Raw genomic sequence first — 23,576 nt, forward strand, 5'->3', positions numbered from 1 at the left:
GACCGTCGATCTAACGGCGCGCGCATTTTAGGGCTTCCTGAGCGCTTGGCGCAGAATGCACGCCTCGATTCCTTCGATTCCTTCTATTCCCTGCCGGTTCGGCAGGGCTGCGGCACCTGGAGATCACATCGCGCCGCGCGCTGCGATTCCTGGCAATTCGAGCTATAGATTCTTGCATGGCGTCGACCACAAATTTGGTATTTCGATGCGTCGCAGGGTCAATGTCGCTAGAAGGCGTCCAGGGGCCACAAGAAAAGCTGGGAACATCGTTGTCTCGCAGCTCAATGATTTTCTAAGAGGTTAGCCGCTAGCCTTTCATTTTTAAACTTTCTTCTTTGTTTCTTTTTGTTCTTCTATCTACAGTGGTACGTATTGTCGCCAGGACAGCGAACGATAGTCTGGAGGCTGGAAGCAAATTGGTGCCTGTGAGTGGTTTTTTTTTCTGCCATGGATCGTTGAAGTGATCTTAGTTAGTGGCAAGCAAAGTCTTTTTTCGAATTGTTTGCGTGAGTTTCGAGTGACAAAGTTCTCTGGAGTGTGTTCTTCTTTTTTTTTTGTCGCTGGAGTCGTGTGTGTTAGTGGCATGTTGGATTTGCTTGAGTGAGACTTTCAAAGTTCTCTGATTTGGTGGCTAAGCACCTTTGTTTTTTAATTTCCAGGAATCTGTGCCGAGGCCTGCTGCGAAGGCAATTGTCGCCGTTCTAGGAATCGTGGCCACCTCCTTCCTGTTTAGCTCTCTACTTTCGCTCGCGAGCTTGGCCCTGGTAAGGCCTTTTCCTCTTTTCTACGGAACAAACTCTTGTTTTTGTTTCAGGGAATCGCTGGAATTGCGTATTTTGCGTACGTCTACTTTAGCAGAGACGCAAGTGGTGGCAAAAGGAGCCAGCCCAGCAGCACGGAGTCAAGCTTAGAGGAAGCCAGGAGGATCATGGAAAAGTACAAGTAGGGGAGAAAAAGAAGCTCCAGGTGCGCATACGTTTCTCTCATCAATCTCGAGCATACTTTCGAGAAACTCGAGGCTTTGGCTCGCAAAGTCAATGATTTCTTCATGAGGACGCAACAGGGATTTGTAACTAATGGTCTACTTCCCAGTTTCTAGAGGCGTTGATCTCGAGTTTGAGATTGGAGGAGAGAAGGGGAAAAAGAGGGAAGTGGCCTATCAAGCACACACAACCTCTATAGTGCTCGCACGGGGATTTCGTACAAAGTTTCTAGAAGCGAATGCTACGTTTATTAAGATCAACAGAGAAATTGGAAGCTTCCTTTCGTGAAAATTAGGTTCGCGCATTCGCTGGTCAGTGGTGTAGCGAATCAAATATCAACGTCAATTCGATAGAAGTTTGATCCCGTCACTCACTCATATTATTCACTCACACTGCTGTTCTAGAAGCACTGGCCTTATACGCGAGTGTAAGTGGCCACTAAACTGATGGCACCTCCTCCTCTCCCCAGATTTTAGAAGCTTCGATGGCGGCAGTTATTGTCGTTGTCGAGGTGGCAAGCGGATAAGACACGCAGTTTTGTCCGCCACATGGGCGCACGGACACGCGTCGCCAGGTCATTCGGGCTTAAGCCGCCAAATCAGCCGCAAACCCGAGAATATTCTCAGAAGATTCTTATCGAATATTCAGGTCCCGTTTGCTTATAAGGGCCATTCCTCCACAATACCTATACACACGAATTTCACCGACGCGAAAGATCAAGAGCAAAGAAATTCCTTTCTCTTTTCTTCCTCTGTTCTTGCGCTACTCGATCGATCTCCTCGATTTTTCCCTCTTCTCTTTATGTTGATCGTCGCGGCCCCGAGCTCTCCGATCGCAGGAGTAAATTCGCCCAGCTTCTCGAGCAAACTCGCCAAATCCTCTCCAGTCCGCAGCTCCCCAGTCCGCCCCCGCTCGATCCAAGTGTCCGCGGCGGCGTCGCAGTGCATGGATTCGCCAGTGGCGACGCGATTCTCCGCCCAGCAGAGCCTGTACGACGTTCTCGGCGTCGCCCAGCAATCGGATGTGAAGGACATTCGCAGCGCCTACCGGCATCTGGCCAGGATCACACACCCGGACGTGGCGGCGACGGAGAACAAGGAGGAATCCACCAAGGAGTTTCTGAAAATCCACGCAGCCTACACCACTCTGTGCGACCCGGAGCGCCGCGCCAGGTATGATCTCCAGCTCTCGCTGCAATCCCTGCCGCGATTCGGCAGCCCACGGGGATTCTCGGGAATTGGGTACGACAGCTACTCGTTCATGGCGCCATCGCCCATGAGGGCCTCGCCATCGCCATCGCCATCGCCATCCACGCAGTGGAAGACGAGTAGGAGCTGGGAGACCGACCAGTGCTGGTGAGCGAGAGAAGGAAGAACACAAGAACAAAAATTTGGGGCTTTTTCGCCTCGCAGATCAGATCAAGGGGGTCTCAGCGAGCACTCAGGAATCGATCAATCGAGCTGCGAAAAGATGTCATTCGTTTCCAGGCGATTTCCCTGGCAAGATCTCTGCGACCCCGAGAAATTTCTTCTCGCATACATTTGTAAATAGAGAATCGTCTGTATCAAAAGGACGAGCTGCTTTGCAACTCGCAGAGTTCCGTGGCTCTCCAAAGAGCTTTTTTTCGCAATTCGAAGCTTCCCCTTGTCCTCCACTAGCAAGAATTTTGTTTGGAGCCAAAAGTTTCTTCCAGAAAATCGTGACAGGAGTAGAGTTTTTCGCAACTTACACAAGACAAGAGTAAAGACTTTTCCCATGACAATCTTCCGCAACTTACTTACACAGGAGTCAAGACTTTCACTTGTAAGTCTTCCGCAAACTTACACAAGAGTAAAGATTTTGTCTTGAGAGATCTCTTGCAACTTACACGCGAGTAAAGTCTTGAGAGGCTCTTGAATGCGTAAAGATTTCTGCTTGAAAATCTCTTGCCAGTTACAGGACGAGAAATTTCGGTCGCAACTTGGATCTGGCAAGTCGGTGGTCCCAAGGGGGTGAATTCTTATCCTTTGCAGGATTTGCATCACATGCAACCTTTGCATCCCAGTTTCATCGATCCAGCTCAACTCTTATCCCTTTGGCCGCGTGAGTCGTCCAAATCCATCCGTCTATAGATCAAGTAGTAATGTCAGTGTCACGAGATAAAATAATCCAAAACCACCCCCAAACCTTGCTGATTCGATCCTCATCTTCCAAGAGCTTCTATTTGATATGATCGATCGATCGGGGTCTCCTCCGGTGCATGGAACTCCATTTTCGAGCGCAACATGGCCATGACTTACGAACATGTTGGTCGCTGATTCCTCGGAAGTCTCTCTCCGCTTGACTTCCAGGAAGTAGAAAACGATTTCTTTTGTTGACTCTGCCACGGCCCCCTGCTTCGGAGTGTCCAAGTTCATACCAAATTCTTTGCTGCTGCCTTTTCCTTGTCGATTTGTCGGCTTACTGGCTTCCCTGGAACATGGAACAGGAAATCACAGAGTTAACTATCGTCTCACGTAAGCGCTGGCAATTAATATGAGAGAGAGCGCAGAGATCGCCCCAAGTGTTGAATCGTGATGAACAACTCAACACGCAAGAAGAGAAAAAAACCAAACAATGTACCGCAAAAATTGAAAAAAGTTGGTGAAAGTTGGCCCATGCAACTCATACACCTTTCTAATCACAGGCACGACGAAAAGGTCACGAGAACGTCACCTTCTTTCTAGAAGCGCGAGCCTCAGCCGTCCGATCTCGGGGGCCGCATCCAACGGCCGCCCGTCACGGGCGCGCGAAACTAAACCGCCTCGCAAGATTCAAATTTTCGAATTCTTGCTTGCCTCGCGCGCTATGGAAGCATTTCGCCTGGCAGCAATTCACGGAGGGATCAGCGCAACCGAGCTGAGAAGTAGAGTGGAAAACTTACGAGCAGCGTCGGTGCCGCGTTTTTCAGTGGAGTCACGAGTTTGCTGGCGACACCGGGGGAGGAGATTGCGGGCCAAGCAGGACGAGTGCGAGGAAGCGGCGCGAAGCATGAAGCAGGCACTCGATCACAACCCCGCCAAAGCTGCGGAGAAGCTGGTCTCTGCGTTGGATCCCGGCGGCAGAAAGGCCGTGATGACAGCGCTCTCTGGTAATGTCCTCACGTCAATCCTGCTATAAACAGCGAAGAAAAAACACACTTTCTACTCTCGGGAATGAGAGCACACTTACGCGCGCGTTTGGTTCTTGTTGGTTAGGCTACAGCTTCAGAGGAAAGCGATGACAATGACTCGAGATCTATCACTGGAAAGGAAACATTAATACTCACTTTCAAAGCTGCAATTGGTAAGTTAATACCCCGAGTGTTATGATCACCCGAATGAATTTCCGGGAAAACTTTCCTTGCAGGAATGGTTGGCTTCGGCTTTATAGGTGAGTGGTCGTTCTATACAGCCCCCATAATTCATCGAGCTCTCGCCCTGAGCAGATAACTCAATCATGATCATCGCTGGAGACGCTATCCAAAACACAATTGGTGATACCTTTGGCTTGTCTACCATGGCAGTAAGAAATTCTTCCGCGACGCCTGAACTGCAAAGAAAATTCCTGATTAAAGAATCCACGGAAATATCGACGACATGCTAACCTGTTGTAAGCTCGTTGGTAGTCTGCAGGCCTTGGAAACGCTGTGTCCGATCTGCTCGGATCGCTTCTATGTGGATATATAGAGCGGGCTTCAGAGAAGTTTATGCCCGAGCTTGATCTTTCACCCTCGCAGCTTAAGTCCAACAATGCGCAATGGGCGGAGACCATTGGAGCGGCTTCAGGTGTTACCTTTGGTTGCATTCTGGGGCTGTCGCCTCTCCTGTTTATATCAGACTCGGGCTCAGGTGGAAGCCACACTGTAGCTTCCACGAGCTACTGCGACAACGCTCCTGCAACCAAGCACGGCAAAAATCAGTCCCATCAATCGACGACAACCTTTGCATCTATGTCAGACGGATTTCGAGCACCGGGGCTGTGTCGCTTACAGCGTACAAAGTGCAGCTTTGCTCTAGTCGTATCTATTAGCCTGTTGATGATAGCAAAACGTATGGACGAGTTCCTGTCAAAGCGGAGGAGTCAAAACTCGCAATAAAGTATCAGCAGAGACATACCTGTTCCATCCGGCCTCGAAGGAAAAGAAGTCTCACCAGAAGTCCTTGCAGGAGCAGGAGCCGTTCTTAAAGTGATGAAACCGATTTGAGTCCCTCACAATAATTTCTCGTCGTGTAATCTTCGACGTCAGCTTCGTCATGGCATGACAGTCGCCACATACACGAAGGTTCTTCATGATACGAAGTGGAGTCCCCTGAGACGTGCTGATGATACCAAATGCGATAGCCAGCCTTTCACTGTGAGCGAAGAGCAGCGGTTCCTTCTGCCCAGCCTCCACATCATGAGCAACGTGTGTCATATCAGGATCATATCCCGCTCTCTTCATTTCCTTGTCAAGTCTCTTGAGCTCATCAAATATCTCCTTGCTTCTTGGATTGGATTGATCCCCCGCAGTAAACTCATAGACGCTAGTTCCAAGCTTGATGATACTCCGCCCTGCGTTTTTTCTGATACCCCGGTCTAGCATCAACTTTCTGATCCTGGAGGCCTCCTGAAAATCTCCAGCGTCGGCATGGATGCGTGCTAAAGCCACGTAGCCTGTCGACGCCTCCGGATCAATCCGAATAGCTCCTTTTGCAGCAAACTTTCCTCGTTTCATATCACCGTGACTTCTGCAGTTGGCAAGGAACGATGTCCACGTCAAAACGTCCGGCTCGAAAGGCATGCCTTGAATGAGAGCTTCGGCATCGCTCAGCCGACCAGCTTTGCCAAGAGATTCGACCATGCACCCGTAGTGGCCACCCCCTGGACGAACCCCGTGATCTTGCTGCATACAGACGAAATAAGAGTGTGCTTCTTCCGGAAGGCCCGCATTGGCACAAGCTGATAGCACGCTCATAAATGTGATGTAGCTTGGCTCTTCCCCGTCAAGCCGCATCAAAAGGAAGAGCTCGAACGCCTGCTGCTCGTGACTGTGTTGCGCATAGGCTCCTATCATGGCGTTCCAGGTCACAGAGCCTTTGGCAGTCTTGTCGAAGATGCTTCTGGCCACGTCCAGGATCCCACACTTCCCGTACATGTTGACGAGCGAGTTTGCAAGCTCTGTAACTTGAAAGGCTCTGTCTCCCAGCCTCCTGTGAACCTGTTTCCCCACTTCCATATCACCCAAGGTGGCACAAGCGTCTATAACGCTCACGTAGGTGTAGTCGTCCGGCACCACGCCTTCTTCTTGCATGAGTTCGTAGAAACGAAGAGCCTCGCTGGTGTGCCCGTGCTGGCTGTAAGCTGCGATCATAGTGTTCCACGCGATCACATCCGGCTGTGACATGCTTTTAAACATGGCTTCCGCGTCTTGTAGACATCCACACTTCCCATACATGTTGAGTATGACGTTCTCCAGTGGAGCATGGTTCGAAGCTAGAGGATGCTCGCGAACACAAGCGTGAATAGCTCTACCATCCTCCAGTGCCACAGGAACGCAGCAAGCTCCCAGGATGTTGATGAAAGTAACTTCGTCCATTTCCAGACCAAGTAGCAGCATCCTCCGAAAGAGTCCCATTGCCTCCTTGAAGCAGCAGTGCTGGACGTAGGCCGAAATGAGAACGTTCCAGGTGATAACGTTGGGCTCCTGGAGCTTGACGAAGGCCGCGTTTGCATCATGCAAGCCGCTACACTTGGCGTACATGTTGACGAGCGTAGTGCCTACAACCACGTCCTGATCAAATCCAGTTCGTAAGATACAATCGTGAATGTACCTCGCAGATTTGAGCTGAGAAGGCTGGTCGTAGGCACTCATGAGCGTGATGTAAGTCACGCTGCAAGCTCTGATCCCCTCCAAGAACATCTTTTGCAGCGTCCTCAATGCTTCCAGCCCTCGTCTGTGCTCGGCAAAAGCCGCGATCATCGCGTTCCAGGAGACAGCGTTGAGCTCGGTCATGCTCTCGAACGTCTTCACGGACTCTTCAAGGCTTCCACACTTGCTGTACATGGAGACCAAGGAGGTCGTTGCCACCACCGCGTCCTGGAAGCCATAGCGGCGGAGTAGAGCGTGGAGAGCTCTCCCAGCGGGGAGAAACTCGGGCCCGGCGGAGCAAGCGTTGATGGCAGCAGTGAAGGAGACGCTGTGTGGCTGGATTCCCTGCTTGAGCATCTCGTAGAAGAGAGCCAGAGCCTCTTGAGATCGCCCATGTTGAGCACACACTGTGATAAGGATCGTCCAGCTAAAGACGTTCTTGGCCGGGGTTGCCTCAAAGACGAGCCTGGCCTCCTCCAAGCTCCCACATTTTCCATACATCATCACCAGATGATTGGAAACATAGACATCGGATCCCAGCCCGACTCTCCGGATCAGCTGATGGATCCGGCGACCCTCCGCTAGAGCCCCGAGCCTGGCGCAGGACTGGATTACCCTGACGCACTCCTTGAGATCCGCATCCTTGCGCTTCTGGAGCGCGTCGATTGCCGCTGCGATCTGGCCAAGCTGTTGCCGCTTTGAGAGCAGCGTGGAGAGGCGGCGAGGATGCATCCCATTCTTCTCGCCCTAAAGTATTTACTGCAAATAGCCCTAAAGACTTAAGATTCCCGCCAGTTTTTATCTTTGAATAAATTAACGGGGATAATTAATTTAATATATAGAGATAAAGAAATTAATAAAACTATAGTGTGAGTGCTCAAACGGATGGGAAATTGCAATTGACTCTAACCGTCCTTCCGCAGCACAAAGAGGAGTATTACAAGCTTGGCACCAAACACAACTACACATATACCGGATAACATCACGTCGCATCTTTGGCTAATACAAAGACTTGCACAACTTATCGGTCATACGACAATATCCCATATACCCACCTAGAACAAGAGAATCATGGTAAGCATGGAGAAACTATGGAATAAAGATAGAAGGCACCACCAATCATAAATGATCATTAGGATCCGTCCCCACAAAATAAAGAAAGCCATATTCAAGGCGATATTGAGAATGTAAATGCCGGAAAGGCAAGTTATCAGCAAGTGATGCAGGATCCTCAAACGCATCTCGAAACCTTCGAATCCATGGCTCAATCTTTTGAGCCTTGCGAACCTTATCAAGAGAAGGTAGATCTTGCTCTGCGCTTTGTGGACATTGAACATCAAGTATAGCAACCGCCGATGGCACAGAATCCTCGTCTAGAAAATCCACAGATGCTGGAATAATAGGCTCATCAGAAACATGAGAAGAAAGTGGAGAAGGAAGAGGAGCTCGAGAAAGGGCATCAGCATCAGCCATAGAACTCCCTGGGCGATGAACAACATCAAAATCATATATCTGAAGCTTTAAAGCCCACCGAGCAGCACGATCAACCAGGTTCTTCCGCTTCAATAATGAAATAACGGCAGCATGGTCACCTTCAAATAACGTCCGAGAACCATGTAGATATGCATGAAGTTTCTTGAAACCCCAAACTACCACTAAACACTCTTTCTCCGTCGTGGAGTAGTTCACCTCTGCTGGTTGTAACGTACGGCTTATATATGCAATGGGATGACGCTGACCAGGCACACTCGGGCTCTCTTACATTAACACACCTCCAAAACCAATATTATAAGCATCAACGCGCAAAATAAAAGGTCGAGTGTAATTAGGATATGCCAAAACCGGAGGAGTCGTCAACAGCTTTTTGAGATTCACAAACGCCCACTCACAATCTGAAGACCAGATGAAAGATGATGTTGATAACTTCAGCAAGGCTTGCAACGGTGCAGTGCAATCAGAAAGATGATCCACAAAACGACCAAGATACTGCACCTTGCCCAGGAAGCGCTGCACATCATTTACACACTTCAGAGTAGGGAACTTTAGAACGGCTATGAGTTTGTCAGGATCAACTTGCAAACCCTCACGAGAAATATGGTACCCAAGATAAGTTGTGTCCTTGGACCCAAACATGCACTTCGACTGCTTCAGTTTTAAACCAACATCCCGTAGCCGATCCAACACTTTACACACATCACGAACGTGCTCTGCCCACGTCCCCTCCGAGTGAATTAAGACATCATCAATGAAGTCAGTAGTCATCTCTAGCATATCACAAAGAACCTCGTCCATCATCTGCTGAAAAGTTGCTGGAGCATTGTTCAAACCAAACGGCATCACCAAGAACTCATACAAACCAAACGGTGTACGAAAAGCAGTCTTAGGAATATCTTCATTGGCCATCGGTACTTGCCAGTACCCAGAAGCAAGATCTAGCTTGGTGAACCAACGACTTTGCCCCAGACGATCCAAGAGATCAGTAGTGTGAGGAAGAGGGTACACATCCGGGATCGTCACTTCATTTAACGGAAAGGACTCCGCGACTTCCGAATAACACCTTTCTCCAACATCTCCTTGACGTTTGCACGTAAAATCTTGATCTCTTTGGGTGATTGACGACGAACAGGAACCTTGATTGGACGAGCATCCCCGATTGGAATGGGATCACGTGTGGCAATCTTGGCCCCTGACGATAGGTCAAATTCAAAGAGATTAGAATACTCCTTCATGAGCTGGTCAACAGCTGCAACACAAAGATCATCGGAGGGATCGGAAAAGGGAAGAGTAGAATAAGATGGAAACATAAGAGGAAATAGTGGGGGAACAAAAGTAATGGAAGCAGAAGTAGAAGTAGAGGGATGAAGAGGTACAAAAGTGAGAGGAATGGATGAAACATAAGGAAGTATGAGACAAGGGGGAGAAGCCTCAAAGTCACACTTGGCATGATTGCACTGCAACTAATCCATACCAAGAATGAGGTCAAAAACTTGACTCGGCACCACTCGCAACGACTGCAACTCAAGCTCGAGATCACCCACACACATAACCAAATCCGCCTCATCTCGTGCACATGCATGTGTACAACCGTTGCCATAAAGAATGAAAACTGGATCCTCCACACAACGCAAGTGTAGATGACAACGTGTGGCAACATGTCGAGCAATAAAAGATAAACTCGAACCTGTATCAACCAACATGGAGAGAAGAATAGGAGACCTCTTGTTATAAAAACAAGCTTGGAAAGTAAACACTGGATGAACCGGTGCCAAGTGAACCCCTTGATGATACTCCTGAAAGAAAGATGGAGGGGTCACTAACTTATTCGCAAGGTCCCTCCATTACTCGTGTGACTCCTCGTTTCCCGGATGCACCACAGTATCCAAACCTTCCACCGTAGCAACACCAACGGAACATTGCTAACGCCAAGGTCTCCACCCGGGAAATGGAGGTCGCCAATCCGGAAAGCGCCAACAACGCCGATAAGTATGACCAACTTCATCACACGCCCAGCAACGAACATCACGACCATGACCACGTTCTCGCCCTTGTCCTTGGACTCGAGTAGCAGCAGCATCAACCTCCATTTGAACAAGACCATCACTCATAGGAAGTGGAGTTGAAGGACGTGTAGCGAGAAGTGGAAGAGGCGACATCTCATAACGTTGTGCCAAGCGAAGAGCATCGTCAAGGGTGGCAGGAGAGTTCGCAGAAATAATACACCTTACTAAGACGTTTACGGAACGAGCAGAAATCCCACTGAAAGAAGCTATTAAGGAGCATACTGAATCTTTCCTACTACTCCAAAAATAGATATGAACGGATGAGTCTAATGCACAAGTCCGACAAGATCTTGACGAAGTGTTGGCCACAACATTCCTAGCTTGATCCGCTCCGACATATTTGGCTTCGCACAAAGCAAAAGACTTCAGAAACGAACGCCAAATTGCATCACTAACTTAGATGGCCCTTGGCGAAGATGATGCAATTGTTGGAAGGCATCATCACAATCATCGGCATATCTGAAGGCGCGTTTGAAGACGTCCAGAAGAACACTCCAATCGTCATGAGTGGCTACACTCAATCCATTATACCACTGCAATGCCGTCCCTTGGAGACATGTGGGGAACTCACGCAAACTTCGAGCATCATCCCAAGAATGATATGTGGCAATCATCGTGAAGTGATCGAACCAATGGTACACATCATCCCCATGATTCCCATGAAAGAACTCCGGCCGAACGTGAAGATTGGCACCAAGAGCAGGAGGAGTTGTACCATGTGCCGTGAATGCCGCCATCAACTGAGTTTGGTTGTTCAATTGCAAGCACATAGCATCAAGCAATTGAACCAACTGCTGCTCTAGAGTCAAAGGAGGAGATTGCGGATTGGCCATGAAGATGAACGCAAAAGAAAGAGCAAAAGAAGAGAAATGAGAAAAAGCTGGAAAGAAATGGTAGATCTAGACAATGCAAAAAGCTAGATCTAAACCAAAATCATGAAAGGAAATAACAAAAGAAAGGAAATGGAAAAAGCTGGATCTAGACAATGCAAAAGCTATATCTAAACCGAAATCCCAAATCCAAGCACTCCCCAGGGACAATCAAAGGTGCCCCTCACTTCCACTAATGTGAGTGCATGGAATATAGAAAGGGAATACAGAAATGTGCATATCAATTAGCCCAAAAACCTTAGCTTATATACAGGAGCAAGTGGTCCGGATTGAAACCAATCCGACGACTACCAAAATCCCACTACGCTAATATTAGTATACGGCATCGTAACCGTACACTTGGTCCTCACAATATGATATATTTATAATAATTAATAAATTTTATTCTTGCATTTTTATATTATAAATTATATCTATCACCAAATATACCTTTATTATCCACTATGTTATTGAATAAATCTCTATTAAGTTTTATGCTCATTTATTTGGAATTGTGAGTGCCTGGAATATGGAAAGGGAATACAGAAATATGTATATCAATTAGCCCAAAAACCCTAGCTTATATACAGGAGCGAGTGGTCCGGATTGAAACCAATTCGATGGCTACCAAAATCCCACTACGTTAATATTAGTATACGGCATTATAGCCGTACACTTGGCCCTCACATCATCCCTTCTTCTCGGAATAATGGAAAGCTATCAGGGTTCTTTTGTAGATGGGCCGCAATCTAGAGGAACGTCAGGAGGAGGCATCGGCGGATCTGTAGACAGCATTAACTGCTCCTGATCCCTTTGTATGAAGTGTTTCAACCGCTACACATGCACAATCTCCAGAGGATCGGCTTGCTGGATGTCATGCCGAACCTCATAAACTTGCAGTCCAACTTGCCACAACACCCGATATGGTCCTTTCCACTGTGCAAGGAGCCCCTTAGATAAACCACGTACCGTAAGATGAGGAAAACGCACTAACACCAAATCATTGTAAGGAACCAACTCTCCAAGATGTCGTAGGCTAAAGGATCCCCAAAAGCATGACCAAAATGACAAAGAGTTCATCAGATGGGACCGAGTCGAAGATCGAATCCAAGACTGACTCTGAGACCGAGTTCGAGATAGAGTCCGGGATCGAGCCCAAGGCCGAATCGGAGACCGAGTTCGAGACAGAGTCCGAGATCCAAATCGGGTCCGAGACCGAGTCTGAGGTTGGGTCCGAAGTCGAGTCCGAGATCGGGTCCGAAGTCGAGTCCGAGACCGAGTCCGAGGTCGGGTCTGAGATCGAGTCCAAGATCGAGTTTGAGACCGAATCCGAGTACTAATATAGGTCAAGGGGTGAAAGCCCAAAGCGTGCGTCTCCCAGAGGGGGGGGGTTGCAGGGGGTTCCAAAAGTATAATAGGGATAGTGAGGTCCAGGAAGCAGTCTTGAAGGAACTCTCCAGTGGTGCTTCCAAATTGACTTGAGGTTGAGACTGGGCCGAGGGGCCTTGGGTGGGAGTGAGCAGGGACTTGGGTGGTGCCGAAGGGGCCACCCCAGGAAGTGCTCAAGAGCAGCTCCCACTCCCGAAAGGGAAACCGACTGCGGTGCTCTTGGCTCATGTGGAGTGGTGCCCTACTTGAATACCATGCAACTCATTGGTCCTTGCCCTTCCTAGGGGCTTGGGCCTTCCTTCGGGATGGAAGTGGGGGGGTAGAGGTACCCATACCGGGCCGTTAGGCCATGGTGTTTCGCCCCGGCGTCCCGATGTAAGTGTTGCACCCAAGACTTGGGATTTAGAGGGTCCCATGATCAAGTCTTGTGGTACCAAGGGGTGTTAGGAACCTAGAGGCTTGGTGTGTTTGGCTGCTTGTGCCTGTGGGGAGTGTAGCCGAACCTTAAATCCAGTTTAACCCGGGGAGGGGGATTGGGAGAGATTTGGGAATCCGTGGATGGATGGCTAACGCTTTGTTGCTCATGCAGTGAGTAGCTGAAACGAAGTAGGAACTGGTACCATAGGAGGGAACCTTGGCAAGGGAACTTAGCAAAAGCCAAGGCAGTGTTGGATGAATAAACGAAGTAAACTGGCAAATTGGAAAAGAAAAATTTGTGGCTTATAATCATCCACTTTGTACTCTGCAGGTGGATGATGATGGGAGTTGTAGCGCCGTTGTTGTCCCACTTTTACGCGGCCTAAGTGTTCGGCAGACTCTGCTCGGACAAGTGGAAGAATGTTGTCAAATATTGATCCCATGACCTAGCATCAGGAGCTTGTGGCAATCGCGAAGGTAAACCCAGCTCCGTTGGTAATATTGGATCATGACCATATAGAAGTTTATATGGTGAAGCACCAACAGAACTCTACACCCCTGTGACATAGGCATACTGAAGAGACGGCAAATAACCATCCCAATCCAAATGCTGAAAGTTCACATACTTCGCAATCATCCCTTTGAATGTCCGAACGAGCCGTTCCACCAGACCGTCTGATTGTGGATGATAAGCACTCGTAAAAGTGTGGCGTATCCCCAACCGAGACGTCAAAACATGAAATGCCTCAACTATAAATGCATGACCATTATCCGAAAGAATCCGCTCTGGACAAGAATGTTGGAACACCACTCGATTGAGGAGAAAGTATCTAACAGCAATTGCAGAGGTGCTAGCAAGAGCACCAACTTCCACCCAACGAGTCAAATAGTCAGAAGCAATAATAACATACTCATTGCCAACAGTCGACCATAGAAAAGGTCCCATAAGATCAAATGCCACCAACTCAAACGGACGGGAAACTGCAATTGACTCCAACCGTCCTTCCGCAGCACAAAGAGGAGTATTACGAGCTTGGCACCAAACGCAGCTACGCACATACCGGATAACATCACGTCGCATCTCTGGCCAATAGAAAGACCTGCGCAACTTCTCGGTCACACAACGATGTCCCATATGCCCACCTAGAACAGGAGAGTCATGGTAGGCATGGAGAAATCGCGGAATAAAAATAGAAGGCACCACCAGTTGTAAATGATCATCAGGATCCATCCCCACAAAATAAAGAAGGCCATCTTTAAGGCAATATTGAGAATGTAAATGCCGGAAAGGCAAGTCATCAGCAAGTGATACAGGATCCTCAAATGCATCTCAAAGCCTTCAAATCCACAGCTCAATCTTTTGAGCCTTGCGAACCTTATCAAGAGAAGGTAGATTTTGCTCTGTGCCTTGTGGACACTGAACATCAAGTATAGCAACCGCTGATGGCACAGAATCCTCGTCTAGAAAATCCACAAATGCTGGAACAGCAGGCTCATCAGAAATATGAGAAGAAAGTGGAGAAGGAAGAGGAGCTCAAGAAAGGGCATCAGCATCAACCATAGAACTCCCTGGGCGATGAACAACATCAAAATCATATATCTGAAGTTTTAAAGCCCACTGAGCAGTACGACCAACCAGGTTCTTCTGCTTCAATAATGAAATAATAGCAGCATGGTCACCTTCAAGTAACGTCCGAGAACCATGTAGATATGCATGAAGTTTCTCGAAACCCCAAACGGCCGCTAAACACTCCTTCTCTGTCGTGGAGTAGTTCACCTCTGCTGGTTGTAACGTACGGCTTATATATGCAATGGGATGATGCTAATCAGGCACACTCGGGCTCTCTTGCATTAACACACCTCCAAAACTAATATTAGAAGCATCAACGTGTAAAATAAAAGGTTGAGTGTAGTCAGGATATGCCAAAACCAGAGGAGTTGTCAACAGCTCTTTGAGATCCACAAACGCCCGCTCATAATCTGAAAACCAGATAAAAGATGACGTTGATAACTTCAGCAAGGCTCGCAACAGTGCAGTGCGATCAGAAAGATGATCCACAAAACGATTGAGATACTGCACCTTGCCCAGGAAGTGCTGCACATCATTCACACACTTCGGAGTAGGGAACTTTAGAATGGCTACGAGTTTGTCAGAATCAACTTGCAAACCCTCACGAGAAATACGGTACCCAAGATAAGTTGTGTCCTTGGACCCAAACACGCACTTCAACCACTTCAACTTTAAATCAACATCCCGTAGCCAATCCAACACTTTACACACATCACGAATGTGCTCCGCCCACATCCCCTCCGAGTGAATCAAGACATCATCAATGAAGTCAGCAGTCACCTCTGGCATATCACAAAGAACCTCGTCCATCATCCACTGGAAAGTTGCTAGAGCATTGTTCAAACCAAAAACTCGTACAAACCAAACGGTGTACGAAAAGCAGTCTTAGGAATATCTTCCTCGGCCATCGGTATTGTCGTATATCCATCCATCCAGAAAACATTCTCTTTCATATTTATTGGAGCGAAGTTATGACAAAAGATGTTTTGTTTTGACAAGCTAGAATACTGGATCTGCCACATGATGCAAGTGTAGATGACAACGTATGGCAACAGGTCGAGCAATAGAAGATAAATTCGAATTTGTATCAACCAACATGGAGAAAAGAATAGGAGACCTCTTGTTATAAAAACGAGCTTGGAAAGTAAACACTGGATGAACCGGTGCCGAGTGAACCCCTTAATGATACTCCCGAAAGAAAGATAGAGGGGTCACTAACTTATTCGCGCAAGGTCTCTCCGTTACTCGCGCGACTCCTCATTTCCCGGATGCACCTCGGTATCCAAACCTTCCACTGCAGCAGCACCAATGGGACGTTGCTGACGCCAAGGTCTCCACCCAAGAAATGGAGGTCGCCAATCCGGAAAGCGCCGACAACGCCGATAAGTATGACCAATTTCATCACACGCCCAGCAACGAACATCACGGCCACGACCACGTTCTCGCCCTTGTCCGTGGACTCAAGTAGCAACAGCATCAACCTCCATTTGAACAAGACCATCACTCATAGGAAGTGGAGCTTAAGGATGTGTAGCGAGAAGTGGAAGAGGCGACGTCTCATAACGTTGTGCCAAGCGAAGAGCATCGTCAAGGGTGGCAGGAGCAAGTGCATGCACAAGTCCGACAAGATCTTGACAAAGTGCTGGCCACAACATTCCTAGCTTGATCCGCTCCGACATATTGGGCTCCGCACGAAGCAAAAGACTTCAGAAACGAACGCCAAATTGCATCACTAACTCAGATGGCCCTTGGCGAAGATGATGCAATTGTTGAAAGGCATCATCACAATCGTCGGCGTGTCCGAAGGCGCGTTTGAAGACGTCCGGAAGAACACTCCAATCGTCACGAGTGGCTGCGCTCAATCCATTGTACCACTGCAATGCCATCCCTTGGAGACATGTGGGGAACTCACACAAACATCGAGCATCATCCCAAGAATGATATGTGGCAATCACCGTGAAGTGATCGAACCAATGGTACACATCATCCCCAGGATTCCCATGAAAGAACTCCGGCCGAACACGAGGATTGGCACCAAGAGCAGGAGTTGGACCACATGCCATGAATGCTGCCATCAATTGAGTTTGGTTGTTCAATTGCAAGTGCATAGCATCAAGCAATTGAACCAACTACTACTCTAGAGTCAAAGGAGGAGATTGCTGATCTGCCATGAAGATGAACGAAAAAAAAAGAGCAAAAGAAAAAAATGACAAAAAGCTGGAAGGAAGTGGTAGATCTAGACAATGCAAAAAGTTAAATCTAAACCAAAATCCTGAAAGGAAAGAACAAGAAAAAGGAAATGGAAAAAGCTGGATCTAGACGATGCAAAAGTTAGATCTAAATCGAAATCCCAAATCCAAGCACTTCCCAGGGACAATCAAAGGTGCCCCTCACTTCCACTAATGTGAGTGCCTGGAATATAAAAAGGGAATACAAAAATGTGCATATCAAGTAGCCCAAAAACCCTAGCTTATATACAGGAGCGAGTGGTCCGGATTGAAACCAATCCGATGGCTACCAAAATCCCACTACGCTAATATTAGTATACGACATCATAGCTGTACACTTGGCCCTCACAGAATATGAATGCATATTTTTGAAATGTTCTAGAAATTAGTAACATTAAAAATTATAATGATTGTTTTTAAAAAATAGCATTTTCTTCTTGAATACTCAAAGTTAAGTCAAACTTTGACCATCTTACATGTTCTTCATGACTTTTTTGAGAGCTAGTTTTTTGGATGTTATATTGTTTGGACTATGAATGTTATTTGACTAAATCCCCATTGGCATATTTAAATCTATTATTCAATATAATATAGTAATTTCCTTACTATTTAAGGATGAATTGCATCTTAATTTTTCTTTATGTTTTTTTTTAGTTATATCTTCTTTGCTAGCACTTACATCTTATTTGTCCATACACATTCTAGACTTGTTAGCTAGAATGATACCTTTCCTCTTCATCATTACCTAGTGAACAAGGTGCAACTCATCAAAGAAATTATTATGCTACATTGAATAATAAATCTAATGGGATTTGGTGAAATTTAGAAAATCCAAGTAATGATATTCATAGCTTAAACCTATGCATATAACATAAATAAATAAATAAATGTCAATATATTAATAGTTGTTCCTACTAATGAAGCATAAGTAAGACAGTCAAAGTTTGACTTAATTAAATATTTATTGAGTATGCAAGAAGAATATACTTTTTACTAAGAAAAACATAATAGTTTTTAGTATTATTAAATTCTAGAACATTTATAAAATATATAATATATTTAATATGTCACATATTCTAGATAAAACTAGAATATCTAAATAATAGAGGTATATTCAATTGTAGCGCATCTTGGAAAAGGGGCAATTGTTTGATGAAAGAGCCCTTAGTGGCTATTTTATCCCCATTTATCTCCTAAGGTTCCAAGGATCCACAATGATAGTATATTCAAATCTCATTCCATAATTATATGCGCTACACTCAACCCCCCCCCTTTCAGAGATGTTAATATTCTCATTGATTATTGGGGAACTAACACCTTCATTTCCGCACTGAATCTACCACTCATCCCATGATTATATGGGCTACACTCACCCCCCCTTCAGAGATGTCAATATCCTCATTAATTATTGGGGAATTAACACCTCCATTTCCGCACTGAATCTACCAATCCTTCCATTATGTAGACCAGTTATTCCATGTGAGGCAATTAGTCATCCACCTATACTGTAATCCCATGGTGGATACCTTCGTCCGTGGATACTCCACACATTTCCACACTGAATCTACCAATCCTTTCATTATGTAAACCAGTTATTCCATGTGAGGCAATTAGTCATCCACCTATACCGTAGTCCCACGGTGGATACCTTCGTCTGTGGATACTCCACACATTTCCACACTGAATCTACCAATCCTTCCATTATGTAGATCAGCTATTCTATGTGAGGCAATTAGTCATCCACCCTAAACCGTAGTCCCACGGTGGATACCTTCGTCCGTGGATACTCCACACAAGAGGAAAGACATACACATGAATGCCCAATACATACAATTTCAAATTTAGGGATAGGAAAGACGTACACATGAATGCCCAATACGTACAATTTCAAATTTAGGGGTAGGAATATACCTTGCTCAATCATGCCCAATACGTACAATTTCAAATTTAGGGGTAGGAAAGACGTACACATGAATGCCCAATACGTACAATTTCAAATTTAGGGGTAGGAAAGACGTACACATGAATGCCCAATACGTACAATTTCAAATTTAGGGGTAGGAATATACCTTGTTCAATCCTTCCATTGTGTAGACCAACTATTCCATGTAAAGCAATTAGTCCCACGATGGATACTCCACACAAGAGGAAAGACATACATATGGATGCCCAATACGTACAATTTCAAATTTAGGGGTAGGAATATACCTTGCTCAAGGGTATATTATATTTTAAGTAGCCACTAATCAATGGGAATCGAACCCGTGCCATTTGCTCTGATACCAACTATAGTGCACCTTATCTCTCTCCCCTTAAACCAGCTGAAAAAGGGGCAATTGCTTAATGAGAGAGCCCTTAGTGGCTATTTTATCCCCATTTATCTCCTAAACTTCCAAGGATCCACGGTGACAGTATATCCAAATCTCATCCTATGATCATATGCGTTACATCAATGATCTACTATACATGAAAATTTTCTAATCATCTACTTGTGCCTTCTCAAAAGCCACTAACACTTTAGTGGTGAGTTACAACATGAGCTCCTTCTATTCTCCTCTATTCATTGGGTGGATATGAAAAGTTGGGTAACTTTGTGTGGGAGGGAGTTTTAGTTAACTTGGTAGAGTTATGGTGTGGCTCTATTGACAAAAATAAGAAAGAAATATAGTGACAATTGTAAAATAAAGGTGATTGCTTTGCTTGAGATGATCTTTTGGGAGATTTGCTGGAGCAATAATGCAGTCAATTTAGATTGTCAATCTTGAAAATGGAACTTCAAAATTATAATAGTATTGGAACCACATACTAGACTACTATCATTCTAGAAAATACAAGATTCTACACTTTACTCATAATGAATTAAAATTTCTACAAAAGTAAGACATTATATACATAATAAATCTTATGGCTAGAACAAGGTATATTACCTATAATCAATACCATTTTTTTTCTTTTTAGAAATGGGTAATATAGTAACATAAAAAAGAAATTATGACTCTCATATTACATTATAGAGTAGCCTAAATATCCCATAGCACTTATTGATATAATAGAATATTGTTGAAATTATTATAGTTATATGTCTTTAAATCTTTCTTGATTTTCTTGTACATCCAAGCATGCACACCTTCTAAACCAGCTTTTAAGCATTTAAACACATGTGGGAAAAAAGTGGCATAATAATTTTTATACTCTTTATTTCCAAAAGTTAAAGATCTTGAACATACATAGATATGGAGATAAATAAATCAAAGTTGCAATCTTAATTTTTCTCTGTTTTGTGTATTTGATAATATTCCAAGCTGAAGAAAATGAATATTAAAAGCTTTTCAAAGAGTCTTAAAGGTTTTAAGAACATGGACCATTCATATTGTAAGCTCTAGTAAAATCTTTAGACTTAACAATTTTATATCTAGATTTTCAATGTAATTCCTCGACTTTGCTGGGAAGAACTAAGTAGAAGAATAGGAAAGCAAGTGCTATAACTTACAAAAATTCATAATATACACATATACACATTATATATAGATTCTCATCTAAGAAGCATGAGACTCTATTTACATGGGTGTATTGCACTTCCTTGTTAATTCCTTTATTCTTTTTGTTTATGTTATCTATTGCAATCCTAAAGTAGAGAGACTTGATTTTACAAGAAAACTTGATCCTACTCATACCAAGGAAATGCAATATGTAGACATTGGTAACAATGGCCTTGGTAAAGGGGGTGGAAAACATCCTCCATCTATCCTAGAGTGCATTGTTTGCATATTTGGTTTTCCCATGGGATGTATAGTTTATAATAATGCTTCTATTCTACCTTAAGCTTATGGGCACCACAATGGTAATAAGCTATCTATATAGAGTAAACATCAAGGAGTCTTATACAATAAGTTCCAAGTCTAAGCCTAACCATATTGTCTAGTTGTGCAACTCACTCCACCATTTGCCATTCTTTTCATATATTAAGTTGATGCAATCCTTTATAGCTGGAGCTACCAATTTATCTTGGTGGTCTTATTGTAAAGCTTTACAAAAACAATGTTCATTTCCATAAAAGGATTCTTATTGAAAGAAGGTTATTTTCCAAGACAAGGATGGTGTATAGTATATGCTAAACTTGTAACTCTTGGTATATAAACAAATCCTTTAGTATATCCCATATGCATTTTAGAAGTCTTGGACCTGTAAATTCATGAAACAACTTTAGCTGCATAAAATGTTTTCTTGGCCATCATTAGTGCTTAGCCTTCCAGCTAATGACAGCTTTGATGTGGTAGTCAGATTGAAAGTTGTAATAAGCCAATTGTGCTACCTTAACATAGTCTTTCACTCCTTTCAATGTGCCTTTAATGAGAATTTAGTTTGGAAAATATCCTTAAAATAGCTAATATAAAAGAAAAGTTAAAACATCAATTAATGTAAATATGTCAATATATCGATACATTAGTCTATTTTTTCATGTTTGAACTATAGCATCAAAGTTGAAAGTGTCTATAAGTGAACCCTCAATAGAAATTCTGATCAACTCATCCATTGTAATTGTTCCTATTTAATTTCAAAACTTAGTTTTCACCAAGTTGATCTTATTAATGCTACGCTCATATGAAGTTATATTGCAACACTAAACCATCCAATCGTTGTTAACTATAACAAATTTGAGTACTTACTTGTTCAACCACTATGCCCATAAATCATTGTAGTGCATGTGATCATGAGATAGAATTTGGATATATTGTCACTATAAGTCCTTGGAACCTTAGGAAATAAATGGAAATAAAATAGGCATTAAAAGCTCTTTTATCAAACAATTATCCTTTTTCCAGTTGGTTTAAAAAAAAAGAGATAAAGTGTGATACATGTGGTATTAAAGCAAATGGTAAGGGTTTAATTTTCATTGATTAATGGCTACTTAAAATATAATATACCCTTAAGTAATATATATTCCTATCCTTATTGCTCCTCCTTGCCATAGACAAAGGAATAATTAATTGCTCACATAGAATAGCTAGTTTAGTTGTCCTAGTATGCAGCAAGAAGCTTCTATTTTTATAAATTCCAAGGAGCTGGTCAGGACACACAAGCTGGGGACATTTGTACAACTAGACAGGAGTCTGGTTCTAATTTAATTAAGTGGCTTGTATTGACTTATTGGGCTTGTAAGAGCACGGACTAGCTGTTTTATTTACAACTCTTGAGAAGTAACTCTGCATTATCTTCTCTCTAGACAAGGAACTGGATTGGCCAAAGCATTACTGATTGTAACGTCGTTGGCAACCAGATAGTAGTTAAAGCTGGAGGGGCGGCAAGGGTTGTTCGGATCACCATACACAAACCGGAACCACATCTTTACCACACCATTAGTCTTGGACTCACCAATCGCTCCACATTCTGTGCATAAGCCCCCATGTTGAAGTTGCCATTCTGTGGGAAAATGTTCCACTTGACAGTTCCCAGTCCTCCCTGGTTCTTGCCGATAATGTGACCAGCTTGATCGCCCTTCTTCCCATTAGCCGCCTTGATACCAATCTCGGCTACTCAGTCTCGCATTGCTGGATTCGTGTTTGTGCCTCTGCCCAGATCACTCCTGCGAATTTCTGCATAGAGATACTCAACAACATCCACATTGGGCTTGCATCGCTTAAAGTTGACCTCCTTGACAGGCTGCGCAACTCCCAGCCTGAATTCATTACCTTGAGGCATGGAATTCAACCACTCCCCTCCCATGACTATGTTGGTTGGACGCTGTGTGATAGCCTGGGTTATATGAGGAAGGAGAGTCAATGGTAGCAGGAGAATCTTGCATAAGTGAGCCTTTATATCTTGCTCTTGCTCATGCTCTTGGCTGGATATTTATATTGAGAAACCGGGTAAAGATTTTCAACACTCACGGGTTTGAACAACTTTAAGTCTGAATCAACGGCCACGTTGTGCCACGTTAGAAGCAAACGTTAACAACCCTAAGCCGTCTCTTCTAAAACGCGTTGGTAGGAAAACTTATCTTTTCTGCCTACCATGATGCTAACCCATTGATAGAAGGACGGGAATTGCAAAGCTAAATGTTTAAACTGACGTTAATCAGTGAGGATAGATTACGTCCTGGAAACGCAGAAGAAGGAAAGTACCATGGCGATGGCACTACAAAACGAACTCGTGAGCTCGTACCTCGAGCTTGTCCACGGTTTTCACTTGAGAGTGCCGTGCACAGAAACCAAGCGTGGCTGCAAGCGCAGCAAAGTTTTTGAAGAATTGGTAGCAGCTAGAGTGCCAGAAGATGTCACCTCTTTGCTAGATCAAGAGGAAGCGGAACTATGCATGTTCATTGATGAGAACATCCTCTGCACATAATTCTCAAGACTGCAATACTGATTTTCACTCTTAAGGTCTTCCAAATCTGATAACTTGAGTATGTGCTGAAAGGGAAGCTGCAGAAAGATGGTTAGCCGGTGGCATTTGTATAGCGAGACACGAGTACACGGTTTAAGTACTTTTATTGGGCTAGTTCTTGGAACTAGCCGTTTCATTTACGGCTCCTCCTAGCTTCAAGGAACTGGATTGGCCAAAGCATTACTGATTGTAACGTTGTTGGCAACCAGATAGTACTTAAAGCTGGACGGGCGGCAAGTGTTGTTCCGATCACCATACACAAACTGGAACCACATCTTCACCAAACCATTTGTTTTGGTGGCGTCACTCACCAATCGCTCCACACTCT

The 23,576-nt window shown here is 44.7% G+C and overlaps 3 protein-coding genes across 4 annotated transcripts; 2 read left to right on the top strand and 1 right to left on the bottom strand.

Moving 5' to 3' along the window:
• The first annotated feature begins 42 nt into the window (after nucleotides 1-42).
• LOC112340717 lies at nucleotides 43-1,335 on the top strand. Its single transcript, XM_024659593.1, has 5 exons — nucleotides 43-299; nucleotides 364-425; nucleotides 660-764; nucleotides 815-966; nucleotides 1,093-1,335. Exons 1-4 carry the CDS (start codon nucleotides 56-58, stop codon nucleotides 944-946), a joined length of 543 nt encoding a protein of 180 aa, XP_024515361.1. The 5' UTR covers nucleotides 43-55; the 3' UTR covers nucleotides 947-966; nucleotides 1,093-1,335.
• LOC9653787 lies at nucleotides 1,077-2,637 on the top strand. Its single transcript, XM_024659519.1, has 2 exons — nucleotides 1,077-1,200; nucleotides 1,453-2,637. Exons 1-2 carry the CDS (start codon nucleotides 1,077-1,079, stop codon nucleotides 2,340-2,342), a joined length of 1,014 nt encoding a protein of 337 aa, XP_024515287.1. The 3' UTR covers nucleotides 2,343-2,637.
• Nucleotides 2,638-2,720: 83 nt separating this feature from the next.
• Nucleotides 2,721-7,564, bottom strand: LOC9653389 (pentatricopeptide repeat-containing protein ELI1, chloroplastic). 2 transcript variants are annotated; one of them, XM_024659583.1, is made up of 10 exons: nucleotides 5,099-7,564; nucleotides 4,973-5,046; nucleotides 4,588-4,876; nucleotides 4,484-4,532; nucleotides 4,299-4,420; nucleotides 4,173-4,244; nucleotides 3,886-4,089; nucleotides 3,678-3,824; nucleotides 3,150-3,434; nucleotides 2,721-3,088 (listed from the first exon to the last, which is right to left on the bottom strand). In XM_024659583.1, exon 1 carries the CDS (start codon nucleotides 7,561-7,563, stop codon nucleotides 5,131-5,133), a length of 2,433 nt encoding a protein of 810 aa, XP_024515351.1. In that variant the 5' UTR covers nucleotide 7,564; the 3' UTR covers nucleotides 2,721-3,088; nucleotides 3,150-3,434; nucleotides 3,678-3,824; nucleotides 3,886-4,089; nucleotides 4,173-4,244; nucleotides 4,299-4,420; nucleotides 4,484-4,532; nucleotides 4,588-4,876; nucleotides 4,973-5,046; nucleotides 5,099-5,130. The 2 variants fall into 2 exon arrangements, with proteins under 2 accessions (XP_024515351.1, XP_024515350.1); XM_024659582.1 differs by having other exon boundaries at nucleotides 3,150-3,824.
• Between the last annotated feature and the right edge of the window lie 16,012 nt (nucleotides 7,565-23,576).

The sequence above is a fragment of the Selaginella moellendorffii genome, unplaced genomic scaffold (assembly GCF_000143415.4).
Source record: "Selaginella moellendorffii unplaced genomic scaffold, v1.0 SELMOscaffold_69, whole genome shotgun sequence".
NCBI classification, from domain to species: domain Eukaryota; kingdom Viridiplantae; phylum Streptophyta; class Lycopodiopsida; order Selaginellales; family Selaginellaceae; genus Selaginella; species Selaginella moellendorffii.

Bases quoted from the DNA above. Each gene is read 5' to 3' on its own strand.
- LOC112340717 (XM_024659593.1), top strand. From the start codon at position 56: ATGCACGCCTCGATTCCTTCGATTCCTTCTATTCCCTGCCGGTTCGGC. The intron at 426-659 runs GTGAGTGGTTTT...TTTAATTTCCAG, and splicing joins CTGGAAGCAAATTGGTGCCT to GAATCTGTGCCGAGGCCTGC. The intron at 765-814 runs GTAAGGCCTTTT...TTTTTGTTTCAG, and splicing joins CGCTCGCGAGCTTGGCCCTG to GGAATCGCTGGAATTGCGTA.
- LOC9653787 (XM_024659519.1), top strand. From the start codon at position 1,077: ATGGTCTACTTCCCAGTTTCTAGAGGCGTTGATCTCGAGTTTGAGATT. The intron at 1,201-1,452 runs GTACAAAGTTTC...TCCTCTCCCCAG, and splicing joins AGTGCTCGCACGGGGATTTC to ATTTTAGAAGCTTCGATGGC.
- LOC9653389 (XM_024659583.1), bottom strand. From the start codon at position 7,563: ATGCATCCTCGCCGCCTCTCCACGCTGCTCTCAAAGCGGCAACAGCTT.